Raw genomic sequence first — 26,259 nt, 5'->3', positions numbered from 1 at the left:
AAATAAATATGTTAAAAAAATAAAATGTTATTATAATTTTCAACAATATACAAATAAACTAAACTTATTTTAATGAATATCTATTACAAATAACTAAGTCTGATGAAAACAAATGAAATTATTTTTTGCCCTCTCGTATTATAACCATAATCCGGCCCTGGTTCGACCACCATTGTAATTGTCTGCATTGCGGATTGAGTGTTGATCTGGCCAAGTCGTTCCTTGGATGTATTTGAACCACCATTATAAATAGGTATCTATAATCGTGATTTGATCATGTCGTTTGTACAATTTAGGAGTAGTTACTTATTTTTTATTGTTCACCTTATAATATCGATCTCTTAATTTTTTGTTCAGTAACTAAAATACTTAAAAAATAACTCACAGTACATCGAATTTGATTTGACACGCTTGAAAAAGACGTCCTACTAAGATAATCCAGAATTTCAAAAAAAACAATTTAAAGCCTCCGATTTCATATATTACTTATCTATAAAAATATTTCCTAACCGCAAGAATAGCGAGAAATAAATATTCCGATAAATACATATAATTCAATTTACTTAACGTTTTTTACTTATAATAATTTCATAATTTTATGAACACAAATCTTAGTATCATACGGGAGAATTACATCATATTGTAATATTGAACATTATTTAATACTGGAAAAACGCTAATATAAATAATATAATAACACAAGAATATAAAAACAGAATTTATCATAAATTCATGAATTTTATAACTGGATATGTGCAGGGCTTAAAATATATTTATTTATGTATCACATGTATATTTAATCTGATACATCGTTCTGATTGTATCGTTAGAGAAAAATATGAAGCGTAATCAAAGTCAAACCAATTAATTTGTTAATTAGGTCCATAATGAGTGATTTTTGGTTATAAAAATCATTTAGACAGTCACCATAATTGATGAGAAAAATTGAGTTTTGACGTTTTGGTTTCATGACACGTGTAAACCCGGGACATAACATTATCGCACAGTGCACGCACATAAGTGTAAGAATATTACAGAACTTGGCGTTTACTGAAAGACCACATAATTTTAAGTATTACACGTTTCTATGGAAATTAACTGTACAACATAGCGTTAAAAATGACGATCAATCATCAAGTAGGTACGGGACAAGTGGTGACACGTATTTACTACACGGTACCGTTGTATGGTGCTGAGACGAATAGTAAAGGTCAAAACGCTAATGTATTCACGTTTATACGAGGCTTGATGGGATATCGGAGACGATGGCATTGTTTAGTTTGTGATGAGGAGCACGAGATCGCGCTCGGACAGCATTATCGTCTCGTGTCCCTCGACAACGGTGATTGTGCGATAAGGCGCGAACCGACATTAACATAGTTCGTGTTTCGCACACGGAATCGACGTAAATAATTAAACGGTAATGTGGACGACGAAACGGCATCCGTGGTGTCGTAAGATCTATCTCGATTGATATTGCGTCGTTCTGCGGCTGCTCGACGGAATGGACTTTCCATTTCAACGCCACAGAACTTTTTTCCTTATCACGCGCGTTATCGGGGATCACCTTATCGTCGGCCGTTAGTGATAAGCCGGGCTCAGCTGGTGTAGCAGTTGCAGCGGTAGAGTTGCAGCCGAGCGCTGGGCAATAAAAATTGTAACCGCTGTGGTCGTCGGTGCTCGGCAGATACACGGCGACCACTGGGTGCGTTGCACGTCGGTCGTTTCGTCCGCACCGTCGGATCGCGCGCGCGTTAACACGGGTTTTATTCTCCCCGTTCTCGCACATTGTCATTCGTCGAACGAACATCGGGATTTCGGATTCACTAACCCATCACCGCCACAACCATGTGCTTTGCTGTCGGAAAACCTTGCAAACCGTCTCTCCGTTTTTTCGCGATCATCGTGAACTCCGGCCGTCACCATCACAACAAGTGAACGACGCTCTCGCTGCGCATACAAGTCACATGGTCGTTGTGGAGCGCGGCCGTTACTCGCCACCCCGCCAGTCGCAATCGTTTGCCGCAGTAACTCGTGATCACCAACGCGCCAGTTGTCGACGGGTCTTCGTTGCACGCGGTTTGCGTTCTCGTCAATCTTGTCGTTATTGTCGGGGCGATGGACGGCAAAGTTAAGAAGCTCTACAAAGTCGTGTTGACCGGCGGTAAGAGCGATTTTCTTGTCTGCAGTAAATAACAAACATTTAATATAACCGTGGTGTTCGCGCGGCAGCGTTTCGACCACGGTAGCTGATCGATGCGTGACGGTAACGAACGCGCGCGCACGCCCTTGCCCGCCGATTTCCGGACTTTTCCGTCGTCCGAACGACTGGACAGTGTACTCGAAACGTTTCAAATCGGGTGTAGGAGGAAGTGGTGATTTCTCATCCCGTCCTTGTTTTTTTTTTCCGTTTTTCGTGCTTCTTTCTATGTTTGAAACGGAACGGTCGTGGACCAACCCTCTCGTCCCTCCCCCGTTCTCTTACATCGTGGTTAGGTTAGGTCGTTTTCATCCTCCAGCGTCCGTCCTACTCCTTCGCCGCCGCCTAAGATTTAGCTCCTTTACCGCCGTCATTGTGACAAGTCAATTGGTCTAATTTTTTTTTTTTTTTAACATTTACGTTTGTCGTGTTGAGTTTCTACTTTCATTCTTTACGATTTACCGTCGCTCGGCAAGCGACGATGGCCCGCCCTTAACACTAGGGCGTAGATACGAGGTAAAACATTTTTTTTTTTTTTTAGTTTGTGGTTAATTTTTGTTATTGTCATAATTGGGTTCCGTCGTTCTTATATATATTTAACTATTTTTCTTGAAATTACATTACGAGAAGAATTAAGAAACGGTTGCCTCTTCACCTTTGTACATTTATTTATACCTTTATTAGGGTTCTACTCCGTACAATATTTCATGGGGTGCGAAGTTTTCACTTGAAATTAATTTATTAATGTAGCTTTGCGAAATTAAAATTGTTTTATCTTATGTTATACGGCATATTTATTTTTTACTTATTGATGTAAAATTGCACTATCAACATTTAATAATAAATGGTGCCAATTTTGTAAGAATTAACGAAAGTAAATGCAAATAAGAAAAGTTTAAAATATTGATTTCAACGGTTTGAAATCGTCGTTACCTCTACTTGCACATACTTTGACATTGTGTAGGCATAACCCGACAGCCGTTGTTGTTAACGTTTTCCTCCCCCCACCCATTGCTTACGGGAACGTGTGCGCGGAATTTGCAATAGCCCATACCGCGTACCTAGCCACGTTTTAATATAGTTAATGTGTTAGACGTTTTTTCACGTTTGCTTGCTTATCTGCGAAATATTAATGTGTCGTTTGATGGGGTTTCAGTCGCCTACACCTGTCTACATCCGCAGAAAGCACCCATTTGGTGCCACTTGCATTTGCGTTATCTTAACACAGGACTTGTTAATTTATGACAAAAAATGCATTATCCGAACGAGTATGTGGTGCGATCCTTGCGATGCGAATAACCTTATACGACGTATTGTTACACTTTACGTATAGTGGTTGTATTGTTGTTTTGTGAGATTATTTCCGTAGGTACGGTGTTTCGGGTACATCGTTATGATACCATCTACCTATAAAATACAATATTTTACGAGTATTATCCTTGAACCTTTAATGTAGGTAATCGGTAGGAGACTGAAGTATCTTACGTTTTTATAATGCACGTCACATATTTTCGTGTGTATAGATACTTACAGGCCGATCATTTTTGTCGATTTTATTATTATTTCAGTTTCGAGGAATCGAAGTGAACAACAATGTGTCGGTTTCATAATTAATATTCTTTTTTTTTACCCTTATCGCATACTACTATATTATGGATATTATGCGTTCAATCTTCAGTAACGTATATACTTGGTGTAGACCCTTGCAGTAATGTTTTCGAACGTCTGAAAAAAATATTGAGGTAGACTAACCAATATTTATGTTATTATAAATTGATGAATACCGAAGTTCTTTTACCGATTCATTTGTATTTGTTTTTCCAGACAAAAAATGTACGTTTTTCGTGTCTTAAGACTATTGGGTGGGCACGGTATTTTTTTGAATACTATGTTATCCACGTAATAAAATATTAACTATACCTCTAATACAGTAAAATGTATCGAAACTTTTGACTTCTAATTATTCATGATTTCAATGGTAATGAATATTTGTTTATTCTATTTCTATTATTCTTATGTTATTATACATAGTAAATCAAATATATTGTTCAGAGTAATAAATGCTTGACAGAATATCAGTGCTTTCAAGTCTACACACACCATGCGATCAATTAATTTTCTTAATTTTATAGAAACTCTGTTAGTATGTTTTTTAATTATTTGTGATAGTGAATACTTAGATATAAATTATATCATAACATTCTGTATAATTGTATTATGTTTTCATTAAGTGAAACCTATATTTTTTCTAAATATTTCGGTATAGGTAATGGAAGGGCACTTTTTTGGTAAAGTAAAATCATGGACATGTCCGGGAATATTTCCCATGTCAGAAAAGTGTAGAAAATGTTTCGTTTTTTTAATAAAATTATATATCTTCTTGACTATATATGACGTTTTAAAATATTAAAGACTCAAATTCTATATTAATATAAAGTTTAAAAATATTTAATTTTTATGTTATTTGTAACTATACAATTAAATAATGAGAAAAAAAAATTAATAATAATAATTAATATAATATTATGTAACTTCTTGTTAAACTGAATAATTTTTCAAAATTCTGGGAAGTAGATGGTTGATGAAGATCTACTAATTATTTTTTTATATTTTTTATTAATATTTTATTATTATATTTTTATTTTTTTTATTATTAATTTTTTCATTATTTTATTTAAATAGTCTCAATGAATTAGTTCTCCAAACAGAGCAATATGTTACCTTTTTGAATAATGTTTTTTTGCAGTTAATATTGGAACCATTATGTCACTTAATTCTTCTTTCACTTGAAATGGTGTATTCTTATATGCTTTTATTAAGTGAATTTTCATTTTCGTCGCATTTCTTATTGTATACTTAAGATCGCAAAATGTACGGTACCACAAAGTTTTGGAATTTTTGATTAATTCAAAATGAAAAAATAAAAAATAAATATAAATACTAAATACTTAACCACAAATTAAGATTTTTAGTCATTTTAAAACGGTTAGAAATAACGTAATTATGATTTTAAGTTTAAAAGTATACTGGGCTGTCTTCTTATTTAATTTTGTAAAGGAGTAAAATGTGAATACGTCACTAGTCACTGCACATGACATTCGACAAACAACTAGTATCGACAGGCAGATTATGATATTTTATATTATGTAATAAATATATATATACATACATACCACACGTTGTACGGATAAGGTTGTATTTTCCCAGTTGATGTTATATATGAAGTACGAATTTAGTTATATTAGTAATAGATATTAATAATACACCAAGGTACTGCATTCAGTCTTTCACAATAAAACAATTTGATGTATAAAAATTTAATATATAAAAATTATAATCGTAATATTGAGGAAAGTTGGAAAAGTAGTCTAAAAGAAAATTCCCCGAAAAAATTTTCCCAGGAACATTTCCAATGGGATATCACTAGGTGTAGGTAATATAGAATACTAGCATTTGCATATTTGTTTTGCTTATTCTATATTTAGAAGTGATTTTACTAAACTGTTTATAGTATTGATTATTTGTGTATGAAAATTTAAAGTGTATATTTTTGTTTACTGTGATATAAGTGCTTATTTATTTATAATAGCACTTAAACAAATATTGGAAATTCTTAGTCTTAAATTTATTTTTGAGCACTTGACTATTTCAATTAAATTATAATTCTCTTGTTTTAAATTTAAGTGTAATATTTGTATTTTAATTTTCAATTTCTTTATGAATTAAATTTGTTTTTGTAATAATCAAAACAATATAAAACATATGATTAGTTTATATGTTATATTAATGCGTGTTTGTTGTTTTAGACTAATTTTTCATATTTTTGTTTGCTTTATGTATATCTGAACATTTAAGAATATTTTAATGTTACAAGAGGTGATTTAAAATATGATATTTTGATCGGGTGACCGTTATTATTCATAGGAACCAAAAATTGGTTTATATTTACTATCGGCCTGGCGAGTTTAAAATATTTTCAAGTGAAAAATATAACTGAGGTTATAAATTATTACTAAAAATTTCATAATATACCTATTATCGTTTCGTATCATACAATGCCATTTTGAAAATGATAAATAGAGGTTGACATTTGAAAATAGCGTATACAAAATTGACAATTCTTTTCGTGATAAAATGAAAGAAAAATTATTTTTTTTGCTTAGGTGCATGTTATTTTTATTATAAGCTATTAAATATGTCATCAAAATAGATAATAGAATCTAGTGAATTGAATAACACGCTAAATTAATCACCGATGTATAATAGCCATTTCAATCACTTCGGTTCCTTCTAAAATCAGATTTGATGTTTACAAAGTTGTCGACAAAACATGATATCGGTACGTATTTTAAGAGGATGCCATATTGTTTCTGTACAACATAGCAAATTTGCGTAAAGTAGTTCAAATGTTTTGATGTTAGTTTAAATATTAAAGTATACAGACCTTTAATAATACTTTAAAGGAAGAACATTTTCTGTGTTTTATTTGTCAGTTTTTTACGATATTTTAATTTTTAAGCAAGTTATGAGTTTTTTTTTAATTATAATTTTATACGTACACATAACTCGCTTAAAAATTAAAATATCGAAAAAAAACAGACAACAAAACAAAGAAAATGTTTTTCCCTTAAAATTTGATTATAGGTATAATTGTACATGCTCTCAAGTACTGCATATGAAATAACACAATTTCATTGGCGTATTCAAAATTGCACATTTTACCGCACTTTACTGCCGCCGATTTTTAATAACAAATCTAATTATTGTCAAATTATACTTAACTCAAAATTTAAAACTATTTAATATAAACTACCTATTTATTTAAATTGTATAAAGCGTAAAAATGTGTAAAAATATGTAAAAATGATTAAAACTAAATAATACATTTTAGTTGAATTAATGGCTTAAATATTTTATTAGTTTACCGAACATCTTGAACTTAACAACAGAAATAAAATAAAAACAATGATAAATTATTTATAGCAAATATAAAATTTGTGTAAAGTAAAAAATCAATATCGATGTTTTTATTGACATTAATTTGGGTTAAAGTAGCTAATAATAAAAATAATTTACTTCATTTCTGTTGTTAAGCTCAAGATGTTCGGTTAAATGTCAACTAATAAAATATTTAAGTTATTAAGTTCAACTGAAGTGTATTATTTAATTGTAATCACTTTTATATCACATTCACATTTTAATCAATTTTACTAAATAGGTAGTTTATTTTAAATAATTTTAAATTGTGGATAAAGTATAGGTACTTTGATTATTTTGTTATTAAAATATCGGTGACAATAAAGCATGGTAAAATGCGCTATTTTGAATAAGCCAATGACAGTGTGTTATTTCATATGTAGTGTCGAGAGCATGTACACTTTAATAATATGCTACCGGTTAATTCGTCTAATGCCAATATATATTATCTACAAAAAATAAAATAATCAAGGTTAACTTCTAACACATTATCCTTTTTTTTTTTTAAATTTAGGTTTTTATCATTTATCTTTAATGTTTTCTTTCTTATGCATTATATGGCTGAATGCAAGTATTTTTCAGCATTGAGATTCTATAATAAAAGTATATTTTAAATTTTCAAGCATTAAAAAGTATAGTTTTGATTATTTATTATATTTTATTATGTTATTTGTATAAAAGTTATATTATTTATTAAATAAACGACAATCATTCTTGCATTCGTGAAAAACTATGAATTTTACATCGATAGGGATTTTAAACACTTAGATACTAACATCTATAATTATTAAATCAACATAGTATTTATTGGAACTAGATTAGAATTAAGGTCAAAAGCAATCTAAGGATACCTATGGAGGGAAAAAGATGTATAATATGTATGTTAGTTCTCGGTAATCCGTAGAGGAAAATATTGCATGCGTATCGAAATTCTATGAAAAATTGAACAATTGCCTCGTTAAAAAAGTACCAATTCCACAAAGTTATTATTTAAAAATATAATATTTTATATGCCTCACCAGATAGTCACGATTCTTGATAAATGTACCAAACAATATCTTTCGTGTTAAAATCATAATACATAAACAATAACTTAAATAACTGTGTTGTTATTTGTTTATTTTTATATTTATTTTTGAAATTGGGTGGATTAATTTAAATATATTCTAAAATGATTGTATTATGAGTACTAATAGGTATTTTTTTAGACTAATTTTTACTAGAATTAAAAATGGTTGTGTTTGTCAATTCAATACTATGTATTGAGGGTCCAATTATGTACTCGTATAATAATATATATATATATATATGTACAATATAATATATTTGTAATGAATAATAGTATTTATAAAAAATAATCATCTTAATTTAAATTTTTCATTTGAATACATCATATTTTTTACAATAACCACTCAACTTTAATATCTTTTTTTGTTTTACAACTCATCGATTTATTTGCTCTCTTTTAAAAAAAAAAGGTCAAAATTTAAATATCAACATTTGTTTATTACGACTTTTAAGTAAAAGGTTGATAAAACCTAGTTTTTGACAAGATTTGTGCTTTTACATTACGTATTAGTTTTGTAAACAAAAATATCCTTCCACTTTATTTTTATAACAGTATGTAACACTATGAAAGTTTTGGATCTCTCGTCACTGATTTTCTATTTTTCCGCTTCCGAATTCCTCCTACCAGATTTCGTAATATTTTAAGTTATTAAATCTTTCTTTATCATATATATCTGTTATCGGAAAAGATGAAAATTTAGGAATTGTCAGTATATCCTAGTCATTATTGACAATGACTGGAAAGGTTAGGCAATGTTGGATATTTCGTAGTTTTATCAACATTTCCGTATTATATTAGGCAATGTTATAAATCCGCATTCAAACAAATATCAACACTGCTTTATCGGTGATCGATCTGATTATGGAACACTCAAGTCTTCATGAAATATATATTAATTTTAAATGACGAACATTTTTTTCAATTTTTTGTGGTGTTACGAACGGAGCCCTAGGCAAACCATTGCGGAGCACCAAAGGCTTCGCAGAACACAGTTTGGATACCGCTGTACTAGATTATATAATTCCAAGTGTCATAGTAATTTACCATGTAACAATAAAGATTAAGATTATGATTTATCCTAAATAGCTAATAAGTATTAAAATATATTAAATTAACTCTTAATGTTATTATCAATGCCTTCTTTTATTAGGAATTGTTATCAATGACTAGGTATTGACATTAATTCCTTACTAAATCAGGCATTATCGTTATTGACTAGTCATTGTCAACACGGATTGATTGTCATCTTTTCCGGTAACATATCTATTGCTCACTAGAGACAGCGAGTTAAATTGAAATAAATAGTCATCTTTTGGAATTAGTGACAACTTTTTGTATAATATTTGTAAGTAACCATGTTTTCTAAAAAATTGTTTCTCCGCCGTTGCTTGTAGCTTCCTGATTGTTGTTCAATAATGTTAATCTTTCTCTCGTTGATTTCATTTTACATATGACGTGCTCAATTATTCCACTTTGGTACCAAACGCTTAGTACATTTGACATTGACATTTGACATTTAAATAAATGTAGCTAATTACTAGCGGCAATTTATTTATTTCTCTGATCTATGTTTTCTAACTTCTGCGCTATAAATTCGCAATTCATTGTCATAAACTGAACTACAGCACCACTTATCTCCTTTAATTCCTTTATACGAAAGATATTTATTTGTATCTCGATCAATAAAAAATAATTTTAAATAAACATTATTATATATGTATAGTGTTTGTATAGTTAATGTATTTCTGACAATAATTAACTTGTAAGTTAAAATTACCTTTTTTAAAAAATTTATTTAATTCACAGAAATAAAATAAAAAAATTAATGTTTATACGATTAAATCCAATAAGAAAATATGATCATTCAATAAATTGTTCAACTGTGGTGAATTTAATAACGGTGAAGTAAGTATGAAATTATACAAGTAGAGAGGAATCGTTAGTGTTTTTAAATTAAAATTATTTTATTTAAGAATATTAGGAAATAATAAAATTGTTATTAGATTAAAAAGGATACTTGAATTGTATCATTCCAACCATTCATAACATAATGTATATAATTAATAAAGGTACAACGTGGTTGATATTTGTCTTCAAAAAAAATGTAAAATTTATTTGATTAAACTATTTGACAGGAAATTATTTGTAGGTACATACGAGTACATTAAAAGTTTCTTATACCTGCCATTTTTGTTATATACAAACTTTATGGATACATCGTACTCAATTATAAAGATAATTTATAGACCAATACATGTTTTTAAATATTTTATCAAGTATATATAGTATGAAAATATTATATATATTATGAATATATTATTATTATTATTATTTTAAGTAAATAATAATGAATAATAGAGTTAAGTTCTAAACATAAGAATTAACATGGTTCAGAATTATTGCTTAATTTGATTGTATTTTATTGAAAATAACAAAATTAAGTAAGTATTCTTTAAAGGTTCCATAATTTTTAATATTTTTAGAAATTAATATATTATTCTAATTCAATTATTGTTAGGTAGTTTCTTTGGTGTAATATAAACTTGAACTAGTCAGTATTGATCAAATAATTAAATGAAATATAAGAATTTAAATAATATTATAACTGCTTTATTGTTATTACTGTGGATTATCTTGGGTACTTAAACAAATTAGAATAATAACAAGAATTAAGGTATCTTCTTCGTTCATGGTACGTATGAGCTTATATTTCTTTAAGTATTATTGTCTCAATAAGTCTTATAGGCTACATCGCTTTAATACTTTTTAAATTAATATTATGTGAAATTATATCACGAGTTCATTGCATATATGATTTGCATAAACTATAAATATTAATTTCACACTTGATAATTAATTTATAATCAACAATTTAAATTACTTATATAAATAAAATAAAGTATATATACATAATTTTAATATAACATTAAAATATAAGTGAACATAATATTGACTAAACATCTAAACATAATGTCCAGTTTTATAATTTTGAATTATATAAATAGAAATGATAGTTATGTAATAATAATTGTCTTAGAAAAATAAGGAAAAATAATATGTGTGCCAGTCTACCAATTTTGGTTCTGTATGAAATAATGACGAGATTTTTACTTTATTCTTTTTAGTGAATATTTGAATGATTAATTATTAATATTCGGAATGGAAAAAAAATGAATAATTGAATTCAATATGTGTAATAGGATTTTGCATCAAAACCAATTATATTTTTTTTTTTTTTTATTGATCTCATTAAACATTGGCAGCAATCGGCCATTAGTTTTTTATAATTACAATTGTATTTTTACATTAAGTTTTTTAATCATTAATTTATAAATTATATAATTTTAGATTTGGTTGTATATGTTAATTTGCTTAAGATAATTAATTAAATCTATATTGTTTTGGTAGTTGAACCCAAGAACTACGTCCATATTATGAGATATCATATGATATATCTTATCTTAATTGTATTTTAAATATTCTGCAATGATGTACTTGACAGGGAGTTTGGTTCTACCAATTATATTATTATATACTTAGAAGTAAAATTCGATAAAGTGGTTTTATAAATACATATCAGTTTTATAACTTACAAGCCACAAACTAAGTTGAAATAAAATTACTATGATTATAAAATAATACTATCTATACTATCGGAAAATAGCAGAATTTATATTTGTTCAGTTTATTTTGGCACATAATTAATTTCAATATTTTTCAAGATAACAATTTTTGATCATCCATTACGTATTTATATATAAATATCGAAAATATTACCACTTTTAATTTATAAATGTTAAACAGTTCTATAGTATCTGCATTTTTAATTGTATAGTGACAGGTCTGTTCATATTATTTACATATTTATTTAACGTTATGTATAGTAATCATTGTTTTTTTGTACTTGTCACTCTGATAATTATTGGTATTTTGTTTATATATTATTAAAACTCTTAATTTTGTGACGGTAAGTGTTTAATTTTCATTATTAATTCCTTAAACATGTTTATTTAGATACAATAGTATGATAATATGTAAAAATATTGATATGTTTACTGTATTAACATATTTTTTCCTTTTTCATTCTATGTATATGATGAGTCCGATTTATTGTAAAATTCAGAAGTAATTAAATATATAGAAAAATTATTACCTCAATTATTGCAATTCAATATGAGAGACTACGTGCAAGATATAGCTTTTTAACTTCTTGTTTAAATTATGTTTTTTAATGTCTCAAATTGTATGACTTGAAACGTATTTATTTATACGTATTTCATAAGTTTATAAAACATGTATGTAGTTTACACACGATACAGGAGTAATTCATCAAAAACTAATGAGCATGTAAATTTAAGGGTTAATAAATATTTATATTATATTTATATGAAGAATGTTCATTCGATTTCATCTTAATATTTTTCAACTATCTAGTTGCTCTGTATTGTGTATTTATAATGATACAAAAATATTATCAGTATTATTTTTTTTTTTATAATTTAAGTGGATAATTATGACATGTCTTATTGTTTTATGTTACAGCTTTATGTAGTATTTTAATAATATTTGTAATTTATTTGATTTTTGTGTTAATATTATAATATTTTAAGCATGATTTTTTTTAAATCAGTGTATCCAATATAAAATGAACTGTAGTTAAGCCGAAAGTTTTGTTTTTATTTGCTCACAGTTAATGTTTAATACGTGTATATAGTTATTTTAATAATTTTAATTGTTGTGAAATGTGTATATCAAACACACAGTGAAATAAACTTTGTTTTCATTTTGAACTTTATAAACTTAATGGAGACTAGAGTAGGTTTATTAAACTACGACTGATACATTAAAAATATATATATATATATATCTTTATATATATAATTCAACTATACGTGTGTATATATTTACGTGATATATATATCTATCTATTCATGACATAGTAAAGAACATTTTAGTTGTTATTAAATCTATACCTATTGATATCACATTGTTCACTAATTAAAATTTTTTCATTATAAATAGGTGTAGATATTAATGACTATTATTCGCATAAGTTAACATTTATTTTACAAATTGTACGTTCTAAAAAAATTATTAATACAAAAAATGAAATGTATTTTTTAGTTATTTAAATATTATTTATATTTATATATAATATGTTTTAATTGACGAATACGAAATTAATTATCAAAGTATCACCCATGATTTGTTTTCTCGCAATCAGTTCAATGTATTTTTAATATTTAATTTGTTATAATTTACAGCTCATTTAACTTGTAAAATAAATTGGAAATTATTATTTTTATATATAAAAATTTATATAAAAATTTTAATGTGGAATATATTCTATAGTTAAAAAAAACAATCCTACTTAACATAGGTTATCTATATTTTGACTATATCCATAAATGTTTTCAGCAAATACAATTAAAAAGATTTTCATTATTTTTTTTTGATTCAAACTGGAACATTAATAGTAGCATAGTTTTCTGTTTTTATCATAGGCGTGCCTGGACTCCTATTTCAGGAGTAGCATGAGATTAACTCTCCAAATTCATCGTTAATCTGGTCCATTATTTTACTTTTAACTTAAGAGTAACCAAATTTATAATTATACTGGTTATTCATTGTTTGGATAAAATGTAATACAAAATGATGTACTTTTCCACAAGCTTATGGTTAATATGTATTATACAATAAATATTTTGTTAAATAAATATTTTCCTGAATATGTAGGTGAAAATATTAAAAAAAAAAAAAAATCAAATACAAAATTTGAGTTATAAATTAAACAAACAGAATTCTTATTCGTAAATTTTTAATACTAATATACAGGTATTGTATGTTTAAATTCATTGATTACACTGTCAATACTTACAGAAGAAATTATTTCTTGTTCCATAAATAAAAATAATAATGTAAACCATAAAATATTGCTATTATTTTGATATTATGACTGATCAACGACGCGGCATGGCGTACAGTGCACAAGATGATAATAATACGTTAAAAATCCAGTTTTTTAGTTTTGTTAATAATTTATGATAATTACTATGTAAAATCATTTCTTTCTGTAAATTTAGAATATAGTTTTTTATACTGGTAAATTATATAATTATAAAATATTTAACTAGTTTACAAAAAAAAATATAATTATTTATAAATTGTTTTTAACTATTATGGTCTTCTAAAATTCAAATTTGGTGACTGGTTAAACCTTCTAAGACCCATTCAACACAAACCATCACCAACTTATTACAGGCATATCGTGGTACACTAGCAATGTTTCCCTTTACAAAAATCACAACATTCCAGACATTAAAGAACCTAGCAATCATATACTAAAAAAAATAATTCCAAATAATTACAAATAATTCCATTCTAAACTCGACTCTCGCACAATTTTACTTTTAAAAAATATGACCTCTCAAATATTACCCAAAACTAGATGACGCCTAAAATGGAACTGTCCTGTGATCTATTTTATTAAAAAAAAAATTAATTCCCTAAATTAATAACCTCCAATAATGTTACTAAAGTCAATTTTATTTATAATACTATCATATTTAGTTATTGTTATGTTATTGTACAGATTGTAAATTTCTTTTTAATATAAAGAAAAATTATAATGGTCCTTATTCATAGAAATATATAATATTGGCCCATTATTCAATATTTGATGACTATGCACCAAAAAACGTTAGAGACATCATATTTTGTCTGTGCTTCCCTTGTATGTATGTCTAAGCCTATTACTATTATTATTATACACGCTTATTAGTTTATTCCAAAGCATACTTAAGGAAATAAAATACATTAATTGTAAAATCACAGCAATATAATAAACATCTCTTCGTCTTATTTATAAAAAAATCTTCAAATTCTTAAATGATCTCGATACTTTGTTATATGTTTTAATTAAGTACTTAGCATTCTTGTCTAGATCAAAATCGAAACTATTTATTTTAGTAAACTTTGATCCGCTTAAATGATTAACGTTATCTTACGTGTTAATGTTACGTTTAAATTATAAATATTATTTTTTCGTTATGCAAAACATAATAGGGGATGGACTGTAATAAGGGCTTAACATTATGTATATTGGTTCTTCATTTTTATAAACAAATTTCCTCGAGTTCAAAAAAAAATAAAAAAAAATATAATTTTAGTATTATCGATAACGTTAATATTTTATTTTAATTTTAAGTTATTTTCTTAACAAATTAATTGTTTATTTTTTATCAATCAATATATAATATTGTAATAAAGTGACCTTCCGAAAATATCGTATTGAGAGTTTTAATGGTTATTTATTTTGTATTAGTGTAAATATTAACTGCTAAACATTTTAATTAGTGAATCAATATAAAAATAATTTTTTACATATTTTTTATCTTTCCATAGAATTTAACAGGTAGTAATTTCTTTTGGCATTTCAAAAAAAATAGCTTGTTTATATTTCAATGCTATTGGGCCATTATAATTTAAAATTTAAGTTATTACATTTTTATTTTATCTTAAATAATAGTACCAAAGACAATACCTATATATTATCTATATAATTTCAGTAATTAAGTTATATGAGCTAGTTTATATATTTAATTTATTATTAATATTTGTATAGCAATTAACACCTTTATGTCATTAATTATTATTTTAATTTCAAACTATTAAATATTCGATACTTACATTTGATAAACAAATGCGTGTTACACAAATTTTTTAAAAAAAATGTGAAGTTCTCTACATTTTAACTAGTAATACGCATATACTCTTTTATTTCGAAAAACATATGTTATAAATGTATGTATTTATATATTAGGTAACTCACAATAAAGTTGGTTTATTAGTTTATTACTCCTCATTTTTTTTTTTTTTTTTGTAATAAAAATTCAATAGTTATAATATTTCATCTGCCCCACATTTTTCTAATAATATCTATGTGAACTGTTTTAATATGATTCCAATCATTTTTTTCTGTATTGAATTCAGTGCGTTTAAAAACATTTAATGAAATATTTAAAACTTGGGTTCGTCATGACCGAGACTAATTCGAACTCGGTTACTGAAAGTATCGCTATCTAGACAGGAAGCGCTCTGAAAGACGAAACATAGTTGAGTCTTTTCAAATATTTCTAATGTGCATAAAATAATAAAAAACTTTTGTGTTCAAATCAAAATTTCAATTTTCAAAAATGATTCCACGTATAAAATTATAAAATATATAATATCATTACTAATTAATTGTATTTCATACTTTCAAAATTACATTGGTCGAAAATTCATAATTTATTTATATCTATAACTACATGTTTACTTTACTAACTTTCTTATACTTATTGTTTAATATATTTTATGATCGTTTATTTGTTAATTATTTTCGTATTTATCACTTAAATGTCATTTTATGTAAATTATACTTGTAACTTCTAACTAATGAGCTCACGAATATGATCATAAATCATCTGCCTACATTTTAAGTTTTCTTACGTTAATTTTTATAAGTTTTAGTTTTTCTACACAAAAAAATGACAATAACTACTGTAAAACGTAGAGGTATCTAAAATAATGTTAATGGTTCTTTATGTTCGATACTTCTACAAAAACTTTTAAGTAAACTTTTATAGTTACATTTGTATGGTTATGATTATGTTTAGCAACGAACATGTTTACATATTGAATAATGACTTTTTGTTTTTAATAATATAGCATTTGGAATTTATAAATATTATTTAATATTAATAAGTATTTTAAAAATAATTAATCCATATCATTCTTGAACAAGTAAAAACAAGTAAAATTTAAATTTTCACAAATAAGGATTTCAAAGACTCGCTAATTTTGAAAGTTTTTTTTTTTTTTTTTTGGTTATTTATAGTTAATGCAATTAATAAATCAAGGGTATATTCTTTAATATAAATAATAGAAGGTTTTTTAGATGTATGTTGATTAATATTCCCCGTTAAAGATGAGAATATTTTTGATAATAACTTAATTTCCCACTTGTTCATATTATGATTTGTAATATTATTATTATCATATTGATTTATAGACATTTTATCAACATAATATGTTATTGAAGATTTCATTAAAAATATCCAAAAATATGTTTGTTATATAATAAAAAGGCTTAAAACTATTGAATAATTCAGTAATTTATTTACTCTAGGACCTTGTGGAGGCAAAACAACAGGACAGTCAAGATTATGTACATTTTTTGAAAATTTAGGATGGAAGGTAAATTAAAAAAATGTTACTTTCATTGTTAGCATTTAATTATTGAACATTTATTTTAGGTTTACAGAGTTCCAGAAACCGCCAACGTTCTGCTAAGGTATAATATAATATAATATTTTTTTTTTATTTCAAATAAAGCGAAGAATGTATTTCAAATTATTCTTAGATTATTTAAGTTATTAACTAGGAACATACAATTTTAAATCAATTATTTTCTATATATCTTACATTTCATAATGAACAATTTATATTGTTTGCATTTATGATTTAACTCAAAAGTGTTATACTGATAATATTTTTAAATACATTTTAACCTCGAGTTCTTGTACGTCAATATTTATTTATGAGATACATTTAATATTATGTACATGTGTTTTTCTTATTGCAGTGGAGGTATCAAATTTTCAGAATTAAGCGACGATCAAGGTAATTCATTACGAAATATGTATACAAGATAGTTTAATTGTATTGTCACGATATAAAGAAGTTTCAATTTATACGAGAATCCTTTTACATGAGGATAAACAAAGTGTTTTTTTTTCTTGGCTAAATGTCAAATTCGGTTATAACCATATTTTCACACTGTGCACGGCTCTATTTATTTTCGACCTATTGCTTATGTCATATACTCGTGTATTTCGTCCGTTTTTAAATTGTTATTCTTATACAGCTATTAACACACCTCCTTTCATATGACGACCATGAATTCTTTAACAATCCCTATGTTGCATTTTAATCTAGCTCAGTAGGTCGCAAATCCACGATGTCGTAATCTACTAAGGTTCAATAGTCGTTACCTGCATATAGCAATGTGCATATATATGTATCCCTTTAAAGTATTATCGTGTTACATTTGTGGTTATTATTTAATAACATTGATTTTCAAACCCATACAAATCATCTTAATAGTATTGTGATGGTTTCGTTAAATGGAAAATATGGTTACTGGCGTATTAAGCCTTTACGGTCAAGCTAAATGATATTTAGACATGTAATGTCCTTAGACACTGTTACTATTAGCTTGAAGCCTAATATATTATTCTCATTTTTTTTTTTTTTTACAGCACATAAATTCCAAGAAAACCTTCTTAGATGTATGCTTCAAATAGAGAATACATTTTTTGAATTGGGCGAGTCGTGCTCACAGAACTGTCTAATAATTTGTGACAGAGGTGCTATGGATGCTGCCGCATGTAATATAAAAAAGTTATTTTTACTGTATTACAAATATAAATTGTTATAAAAAAAAAAAAAGATGAAAATATTATATCACAGTGAGACTGTGTGAAATATTTAGTCCTTATAAAAACCAAAGGGACCAAATCTAAGATTATATAAGTTTGTTAACAATAGGGTGCAGATGTTGTATTTGCAACTTTTATTCTACTGTTTCAATTTAATGCTAAATAAGTTTTAAATTCGTTGCGTGTCAGTATAAATTAAAATTTAAAATTGTTAAGTAAATTTTTTCGCAATTTTCTGTTTTTTTTTTCATTTTAATTGCAATGTTGTTGTCTTTACGAATTTTTAAACTATTTTAACTACTTTACATTCAATTACCATACAATTATCAAATGGATTTAATTTTGAAGTTTATGATTTATTGATCTGTTTTGTTTTAATTATTTATTGTGTATGTATTGTTTTCACGATAGTCTGATTATTTTTAAAATAATCGTATCAGTCGTGTCCTTAGGGCTTATCAGATAGTCGTATTTACAATTCATATGGATAAGATTATACTAAACACGTTTAAGATAATTTGCGGAACGTGATTATTTGACAATTTGTTTTTCAGTCAGTTTGTCATTTTCGTGTGATCGTGTTCTTTTACTTTTTTGTAAGTATGTTGATAATGAAGCTTAGTTTTCCACAGTTTTAAAAATATACATTTTTGAATTTATGAGAATGTGTTTACATACAATTAATCCGTATTTTTTTGTAAGTAATGCAAAACAAAAGTCAGTGCTGAACGGTGATATATATATATATAACCGGTGTATAATAACACATCAAATAGAGACTGAAAATTTTAAACGTAAATTGTTTTTAAATATATTTTTAGAGTTTAAACATTTTGTAAAATAAATTAAGTCTTATGAATTATAACAAAACGTTATTTTGTAGTATAATTTTTAATTTTTTAAGCTTAATTTTTGTTATTTTTTTAGTGCAATAATACAATTAATTTTACTATTTTTTGACTACTACCATCGGTACCCTAGTTATAAAACTTTATTTAACCATCCTACAAAAAATAATTCACTGATAAAATAAATAATTTTTAAAAGTAAAATGTATTGGTATGTATACATAGACGTCCTATATGTGTTAAATTTGCCAACTCGAAAATGCACATGTCATTGATGATAATATTGATGTGTAAATAAATTATAAGCGCGTACCTGTATTGTCTACTTGTATACATATTTAACAGGTATTGATAATATTTCCTTATTGTTTTTTTTCTTTATATTTTCTATTTGATCCATATAATTAATTTCACTTTTATTATGATCTAAAACTGTGTAATTAAATGGATAATAATGATGACTGGTATAGTGGTATGTGAAGTTATTATGTTGTATACTATAATTATGTAAACATTAATTATTGTAATTGTGTTTACTTTTTCACAGCCAACTTCCGTTTCATTTTACTTGATTATTGACTAATAATAATTAAGTTCATATTGTATAAACTAAAATTCAAACAAAGCGTGACATTGAATAATAAAATATATACACATATTTATTTTTTGTCATTATATATAATTAGATATATTAAATAATTTTAAATAGTAATTAGAACAGAAAATTTCTTATTAGAACAGCCCATTATAAAAATAAATGTACCTATCACTTGTATAATTTGATGATTATTTGTATAAAATAGTTGAACAATTAACCACTTATAATTTTAGATATACCTAGTAATAAATGGGATCTGATAATGAAAGAAAACAATTTGAATATGGTTGACTTGAGAGACAATCGATACAATCAAATAATACACATGGTATCTGCTGCGTGTGGCGCTGAAGATTTTTATACAACTGAAGTAAAAGTGTTATAATTGTTTTCTTTGTGTTATAATCATTAATTGAATATCAATTTTAGGATCATGCATGCAGAGGAGAGGATGTATCCCTGGCTAAGAGTTTAGACATTAAAGCGTCAGCAGCTTGGATAGGGCATCCATACTTTGATGTCATTGATAACTCATCTGATTTTGAAACCAAAATATGTAGAATGATTGCTGTAAATATGAATCAATTTTTAATGTTTGTGTAAATTATGATTTTTTTTGTTTTTTTCAATTTCATTTAATAGGCAGTTTGTCAAAAATTGGGCCTAGACACTGGTGACCGATTAGCAACTAATTCGAAAAAACGTAAATGGTTAGTGAAATATCTACCTAATGATCAGTTATTTCCTCCATTTCAAGATTTTGATGTTGTTCACAATTACTTGCAAACATATAACACAAATATGCAAGCTCGCTTACGAAAACGAGGACAAAAAGGTTTTTTTATGATATTTGATTGTATGATAACATGCTTAATTTGTTGTTTGTTTTTCTAAAAGGTCATTGGAATTATACCCATACAATTCGTAGACCAAGGGTTCGTGGCCAAGTGATTGAGGTGAAAACACAGCTCAGTCATAGGGATTATATGAATCTGTTAACACAAAAGGATGAAACCCATTATCCAATTTACAAAAAAAGGAGGTGCTTTATCCACTATAATCAATACTTCCATCTGGATATTTATTGTAAACCTTGTCATTCAAGGTAAGTTATTAACTATCAGACATATTTTGTTTGATATATATGTTTTTAATAGTACTATATGATTAATATTTTGTGTTTTAGATGTGAAGGATTAGTATTACTTGAGACGTATTCCGCTCTTGATGACCAAGAATTGCTTGATCGTTTACCAAAGTTCCTAGACATTGAAGCTGAAGTAACAGGAAACGCAGCTTATTCCATGTTTAATTTATCACTTGTTGAAGATTGGGACAAATCTAAACATTTTTGCCACTATTTGAAAGGTAAATGACTTGCTACAGAAACATACTAGCCAAAACTGTGTGCAGAACTATTCAGTTATTGTTATTTTACTCGTATTCTATTATTGTGTTCGTCTGCGTGGTCTTATTTATTATTTATACATTATGAAGAAATAGATGTAGAAATTGTATACACATTTTTTAGGGCCAGATGAAGATCTGAGCGCTAACGATCATAAAACAAACAAAGTTAGTTACATTCATACAAATGGAAAACGGAAATAGTAACTGCTTTTACATTTTGAATTTAGTATTGTAATTTTGTTTCTAAATTTTTATTATTGTATACTATTAATGATTTTTTCATTACATTTTGTTAAGTAGAAAACAAAACTACCAGTTTAAATTGTTATCTATAGATTTTCTTATTTACTAATCTAGGTACTTTATGTATTTTTTATCATGCATACTACATTACTCACATATATTTTATATATACGCATTTTTTTTCTTTATATTTACTATTATTATTTTTTTTTTTTTTTTTGCAACCAATACTTAATTTTACTGTAGTAAGTTATTTTGTTATTAGATAAGTTTTATGAAAAATAATTTTTTAAATATATCTAAAACACCAATTATTTATTGTTTGGATTTTCTGTTAATACTCATCAATGTTTCTATAATTGAGACAATGGATTTTTGCAGAACATTCTATACTTCAAAATCATGAAATTAAAAAATGTTTAATTGCAAATATGTCTGTGAATTTGATACTGTTTTCATAAAAACATTTTGCATGATCAAAATAATCATACTCATTTTTAAACATGGTTAGCGGCTTTTTTAATTGTAAAACACATTTTATTGGTTCCATGCCAAAATTACTTTTTTTATTTTGATTTTGGCAAGCCATTCTAAACTTATTTTATTTTAAACATTGTGCCATGACGGCGGCAAATGGTTGCTAATCGCCTTATTTCAAATTTTTTTATGTTCCATTAAATCTTATTATATTTTAGATGGAATTTCTGTTTTTGTATTCAAGACTTGTTTGAAACACTTAATATAATGTGATGTGTACATTTTTATAAAATAATGATAAATTAGTACTAAATACCGTTATACTGAATTTACACCAAGACGTTTACTATAACATCAGACCTACGCGGTTTTTACTTGAAGAAACGCCATGTAACTTACAGACAATAGTATCACACGTACTCTTTACCAATGTATCGTCAATAAAAATAAAATAAAAAAATAGTTTAATTTCGTTCACTTAAACCTAACATAATTAAAAGGTACTGCTATTGATAATTTAACAAAAAATGGTCTCATGAAGAGGGCCCATATAGTACCAATCATTAACATCTACAAGCCGTGAATAAATCTTATTGCTTGTTTAAATGCAAAATATTGCTTGTCGTAAACTAAATATCAGGTTGAGTAGGTAGTAGCAGCTATTAATGAGTAAATAGCTCCCTTGATCCAGAAGAGAACCTTCACTATGCATTTTGTATTTATAAGTAAATAGTCAGTAATATACGCGTTAATGGATGATCCACCTGTATAGTCGCAATTAGATGGGGACTTAATCCTCCCAAATATTTATCTAATATTTATATTTATTTATTTATCTTCACATTATAGGTTTAGATAAAATTTGAAAAATAAGAGTTATTTAAAGTTAATTAAGAGTTATTTAAGTTATGCAAAAAAAAAAAATTAGCTCCCAAAAATAAAACTTAAATTGCGCCCAAGTCCACCTGTAACGTTAGTATCCAAACATGTCAAGAAAACATAAATTCAATTTTTCCCAACACGAATGGGATGATTTGAATAGTTTTTTTTAAAAACAAAGACTCGAGGTACAATATTGTTACCTGGTGATTGTATAATAAAATGTTGAGACAAAGTTTCTTGTGGTATTTGTCGCATTTCAGTGGTTACAATAATGATTGTTGGCCTTAGGCGCGTTGAAAAAAAAACCACAGGGTTCGATTATGCCCTATATTGGATCGCATGTTCGATTGGTACAGATTCATGGTGCGTACATATAATCCAATTAAATTTGCAATCATCCCAATGACAAATAATTAAATCACTATTATAAAGGATTGACAAGTATCTACTAATAGAGACGTTAGCAAAAGTTACTATGTTACCATAGTATATTTTTGATTTATTGATAAATTTATATGATTAAAAATGTATACCAACTGTGTGTATACCTATTATAAGCAGCATGTTAGTTATTTTATGTCTATAGAAAAATAATGATATGACTATTGATCACTATACTATTAGACATAATTAAAATATTGAAATTAGCCTTAAATAAGTATATTTATTTCTAATGATAAATAGTTATAGTATGATTTTAGAATAACTTATTACATGTATTAGGTGTAGACATTGTTAAATTATTTATTCCATTATAGTAATATAACTTTGTTATTAGTGAACAAAAATGGAATGTATTACTTACTTAAAATATAAAATATATTCGGCTAATGGTATGTTAAGTATTATTTATAGCGGCGATTCACGATTCCACATATAAATTTTTCACAATTCAGCACAAAACTAATTTGCGACGTTGCCGGTTGTATTATTAAAATTATTTTAAACATAAGAATTAGAGTTGGCGGTATGTGAAATTTGGTCACCAGTATTCGGTATGTATTTACATATCGGTTTTTAACGGTATACCGGTATGTCGGCATATATCAATAAATACCGTGTAGACGATAAATACTGATGGTTCGGTAATTACCGCTCGCTCGGCATATACCGCTTGCTCGGTATATTCTGCTCGCTCTGTATATACTGCTCACTCGGTAAATGCCATTTAAACAATAAATAACTCTAATACCGTTTTTAAGCGACAAATTGATGGAATATCATTGAGATTTGAGAGAATATATAATTTTATTATTATTTATGCTCCCAAGAATAGGAGCCCCCATTATGTGTTCAATTGTGTTTTCAGTGATTTATCATATGATAATCAGATAATATAATTTAAGATGAGCTGATGGAGTTTGGTGTCCCACTCTCATTGTTTATAGTAGTTTTTTATTCCTTAGTCGGTCTATGTGAAAAGTTCATAATAAATACTATAAAAGTATAAAATATAATGCCGTTTAATAAACGTTTGATTCATTTTGCGCTATCGACTCTCCTCTAAATATATTTTTATTATACGCCATATGCCCTTGCGGCTAACTGTGTAAATAATGTATTAAATTGTCATATTTATTATTTTTGTCTTTTGATAATAATTACCGATCTACGGTAAATAACGATAAAACGGTAAATACCGAAAATCCGCCAACTAATAAAAATGGTTGATATTAATATTACATATAATTCATATTATAACATTATTTTGGTTTTTCCCCAAATATTAGCTTATTTGAATAATTTACAGTGTATACAATGTACACACTTTAAACTATTCAGATAATAATATATACTATATATTATATACCATACTATACATATATGTTTTATCTGAACTCATCAGTTACCTGTTCGATACCCGTTTGTACTTGTATATTGTAATCACATTATTATTATTATTTTTGTGATTTTTAATTTAATACTTATTTTAATTATTTAACTAATTTTATTTTTACTTCAACAATAGAGTATATATACCTATTTAATATTTATGCTTAAAAACCAAACTACAATATTATTGACGACAGAATTGAAATAAATTTTTCGATACAATTTATTTTTAATAATTTGTTTTATTTAATATTATTACTATAATTATTTTTCCTCAAAACTGGCAGTGTCGCAACAATTTTTACGCAGAATCGTGTTAAATTTGGGTTAAGTAAAAAAAATTGTATTATGAAGAAGTGCGGAATCGAAGGTAAAATATTGTGCAAAATCGTGTGCTATCCTTTTATAGAATCTAGATTAAAAAAAAGGTAATGCGTATGTGATTATATTTTTATTTTTTTTTCATTCAATTTAGAGTAAAAATGTTTGGCAATATTATTTTTACGTAGCATATAAAATCAATTGGTTGTTTTAGGAAAAGATTTTAATAAATATTAAATAAACCTTTACGTGGTTATACTTTTGTTATTTTGATATTTTTTTCAGATAGTTCGAATTAGTATGGAAAACACTTTTATATCATTTATAGATACCAGATCTATTATTAATGCACATTACGAACTTCGGTCTTCACATATCGTTCAGTCATGCATAATATATTATGCTATATAGATACTTTCTCATATAATATGATAATGCATACCATTATAATTGGCAATTGTTTTTTTAATTTTTTTTATCCGTTCCTATTTTTCAGATTAACATTCGAAACGGCATAAATCACAAGCGAGACATGTTTGTTTCATGGAAAAAAACGGGATGAGTTGGTAAATTTATAACATGCGGAATATATTTCGTTGTTAGTAAATGCAATAAATTAAAACTAAAAATTATTCAGGTTTTTGAAGTTTTCATTAGTAATACCAAAAAACATCTCGACAACTCTGTGTAGGCGTCCAGTGACCTCATTTGAATGAAGGGAAACTCATATATTTACCACATTCTTGAATTTAGCTATTCCAAAGTCGGCACATCTTCAAAATATAAATATGTCTTTTATAAAACTATTGATGTGTTGTAAATCAGAAAAATTAGAAATAGGTGTATGGGTACTCATATACAAAATACAAATCATTATATTTTCGCACTAGTTTTACTTCCCCCTCTCTCCACGTTTATCG

The 26,259-nt window shown here is 26.6% G+C and overlaps 1 protein-coding gene across 2 annotated transcripts; it reads left to right on the top strand.

Annotated features, from left to right (window-relative positions):
* Positions 1 to 1,683: 1,683 nt before the first annotated feature.
* On the top strand, positions 1,684 to 25,971 carry LOC112679959 (TRPL translocation defect protein 14-like). Of its 2 annotated transcripts, none has more exons than XM_025549913.1 (11): positions 1,684 to 2,164; positions 17,416 to 17,483; positions 17,543 to 17,580; positions 17,872 to 17,909; positions 18,548 to 18,676; positions 20,407 to 20,543; positions 20,603 to 20,743; positions 20,816 to 21,008; positions 21,071 to 21,278; positions 21,360 to 21,541; positions 25,836 to 25,971. In XM_025549913.1, the coding sequence occupies exons 1-11, from the start codon at positions 2,119 to 2,121 to the stop codon at positions 25,838 to 25,840; spliced, it is 1,185 nt and encodes a 394-aa protein (XP_025405698.1). In that variant the 5' UTR covers positions 1,684 to 2,118; the 3' UTR covers positions 25,841 to 25,971. The 2 variants fall into 2 exon arrangements, with proteins under 2 accessions (XP_025405698.1, XP_025405697.1); XM_025549912.1 differs by lacking the exon at positions 25,836 to 25,971 and adding an exon at positions 21,705 to 21,995 and having other exon boundaries at positions 1,685 to 2,164.
* The last annotated feature ends 288 nt before the right edge of the window (positions 25,972 to 26,259 follow it).

This window comes from Sipha flava, unplaced genomic scaffold, assembly GCF_003268045.1.
Source record: "Sipha flava isolate LNK unplaced genomic scaffold, YSA_version1 171_pilon_pilon, whole genome shotgun sequence".
In the NCBI taxonomy this organism is placed as follows: Eukaryota; Metazoa; Arthropoda; class Insecta; order Hemiptera; family Aphididae; genus Sipha; species Sipha flava.
Note: the sequence above shows the minus strand (reverse complement) of the source record. Positions and strands in the feature narration are given on the sequence as shown.

What these genes read in the sequence shown, in the direction of transcription:
- LOC112679959 (XM_025549912.1), top strand. Translation starts at nt 2,119, where the DNA reads ATGGACGGCAAAGTTAAGAAGCTCTACAAAGTCGTGTTGACCGGCG. An exon ending in AAATATGTAGAATGATTGCT is followed by an intron (nt 20,744 to 20,815) that starts GTAAATATGAAT and finishes TTCATTTAATAG; the next exon opens with GCAGTTTGTCAAAAATTGGG. An exon ending in ACGAAAACGAGGACAAAAAG is followed by an intron (nt 21,009 to 21,070) that starts GTTTTTTTATGA and finishes TTTTTCTAAAAG; the next exon opens with GTCATTGGAATTATACCCAT.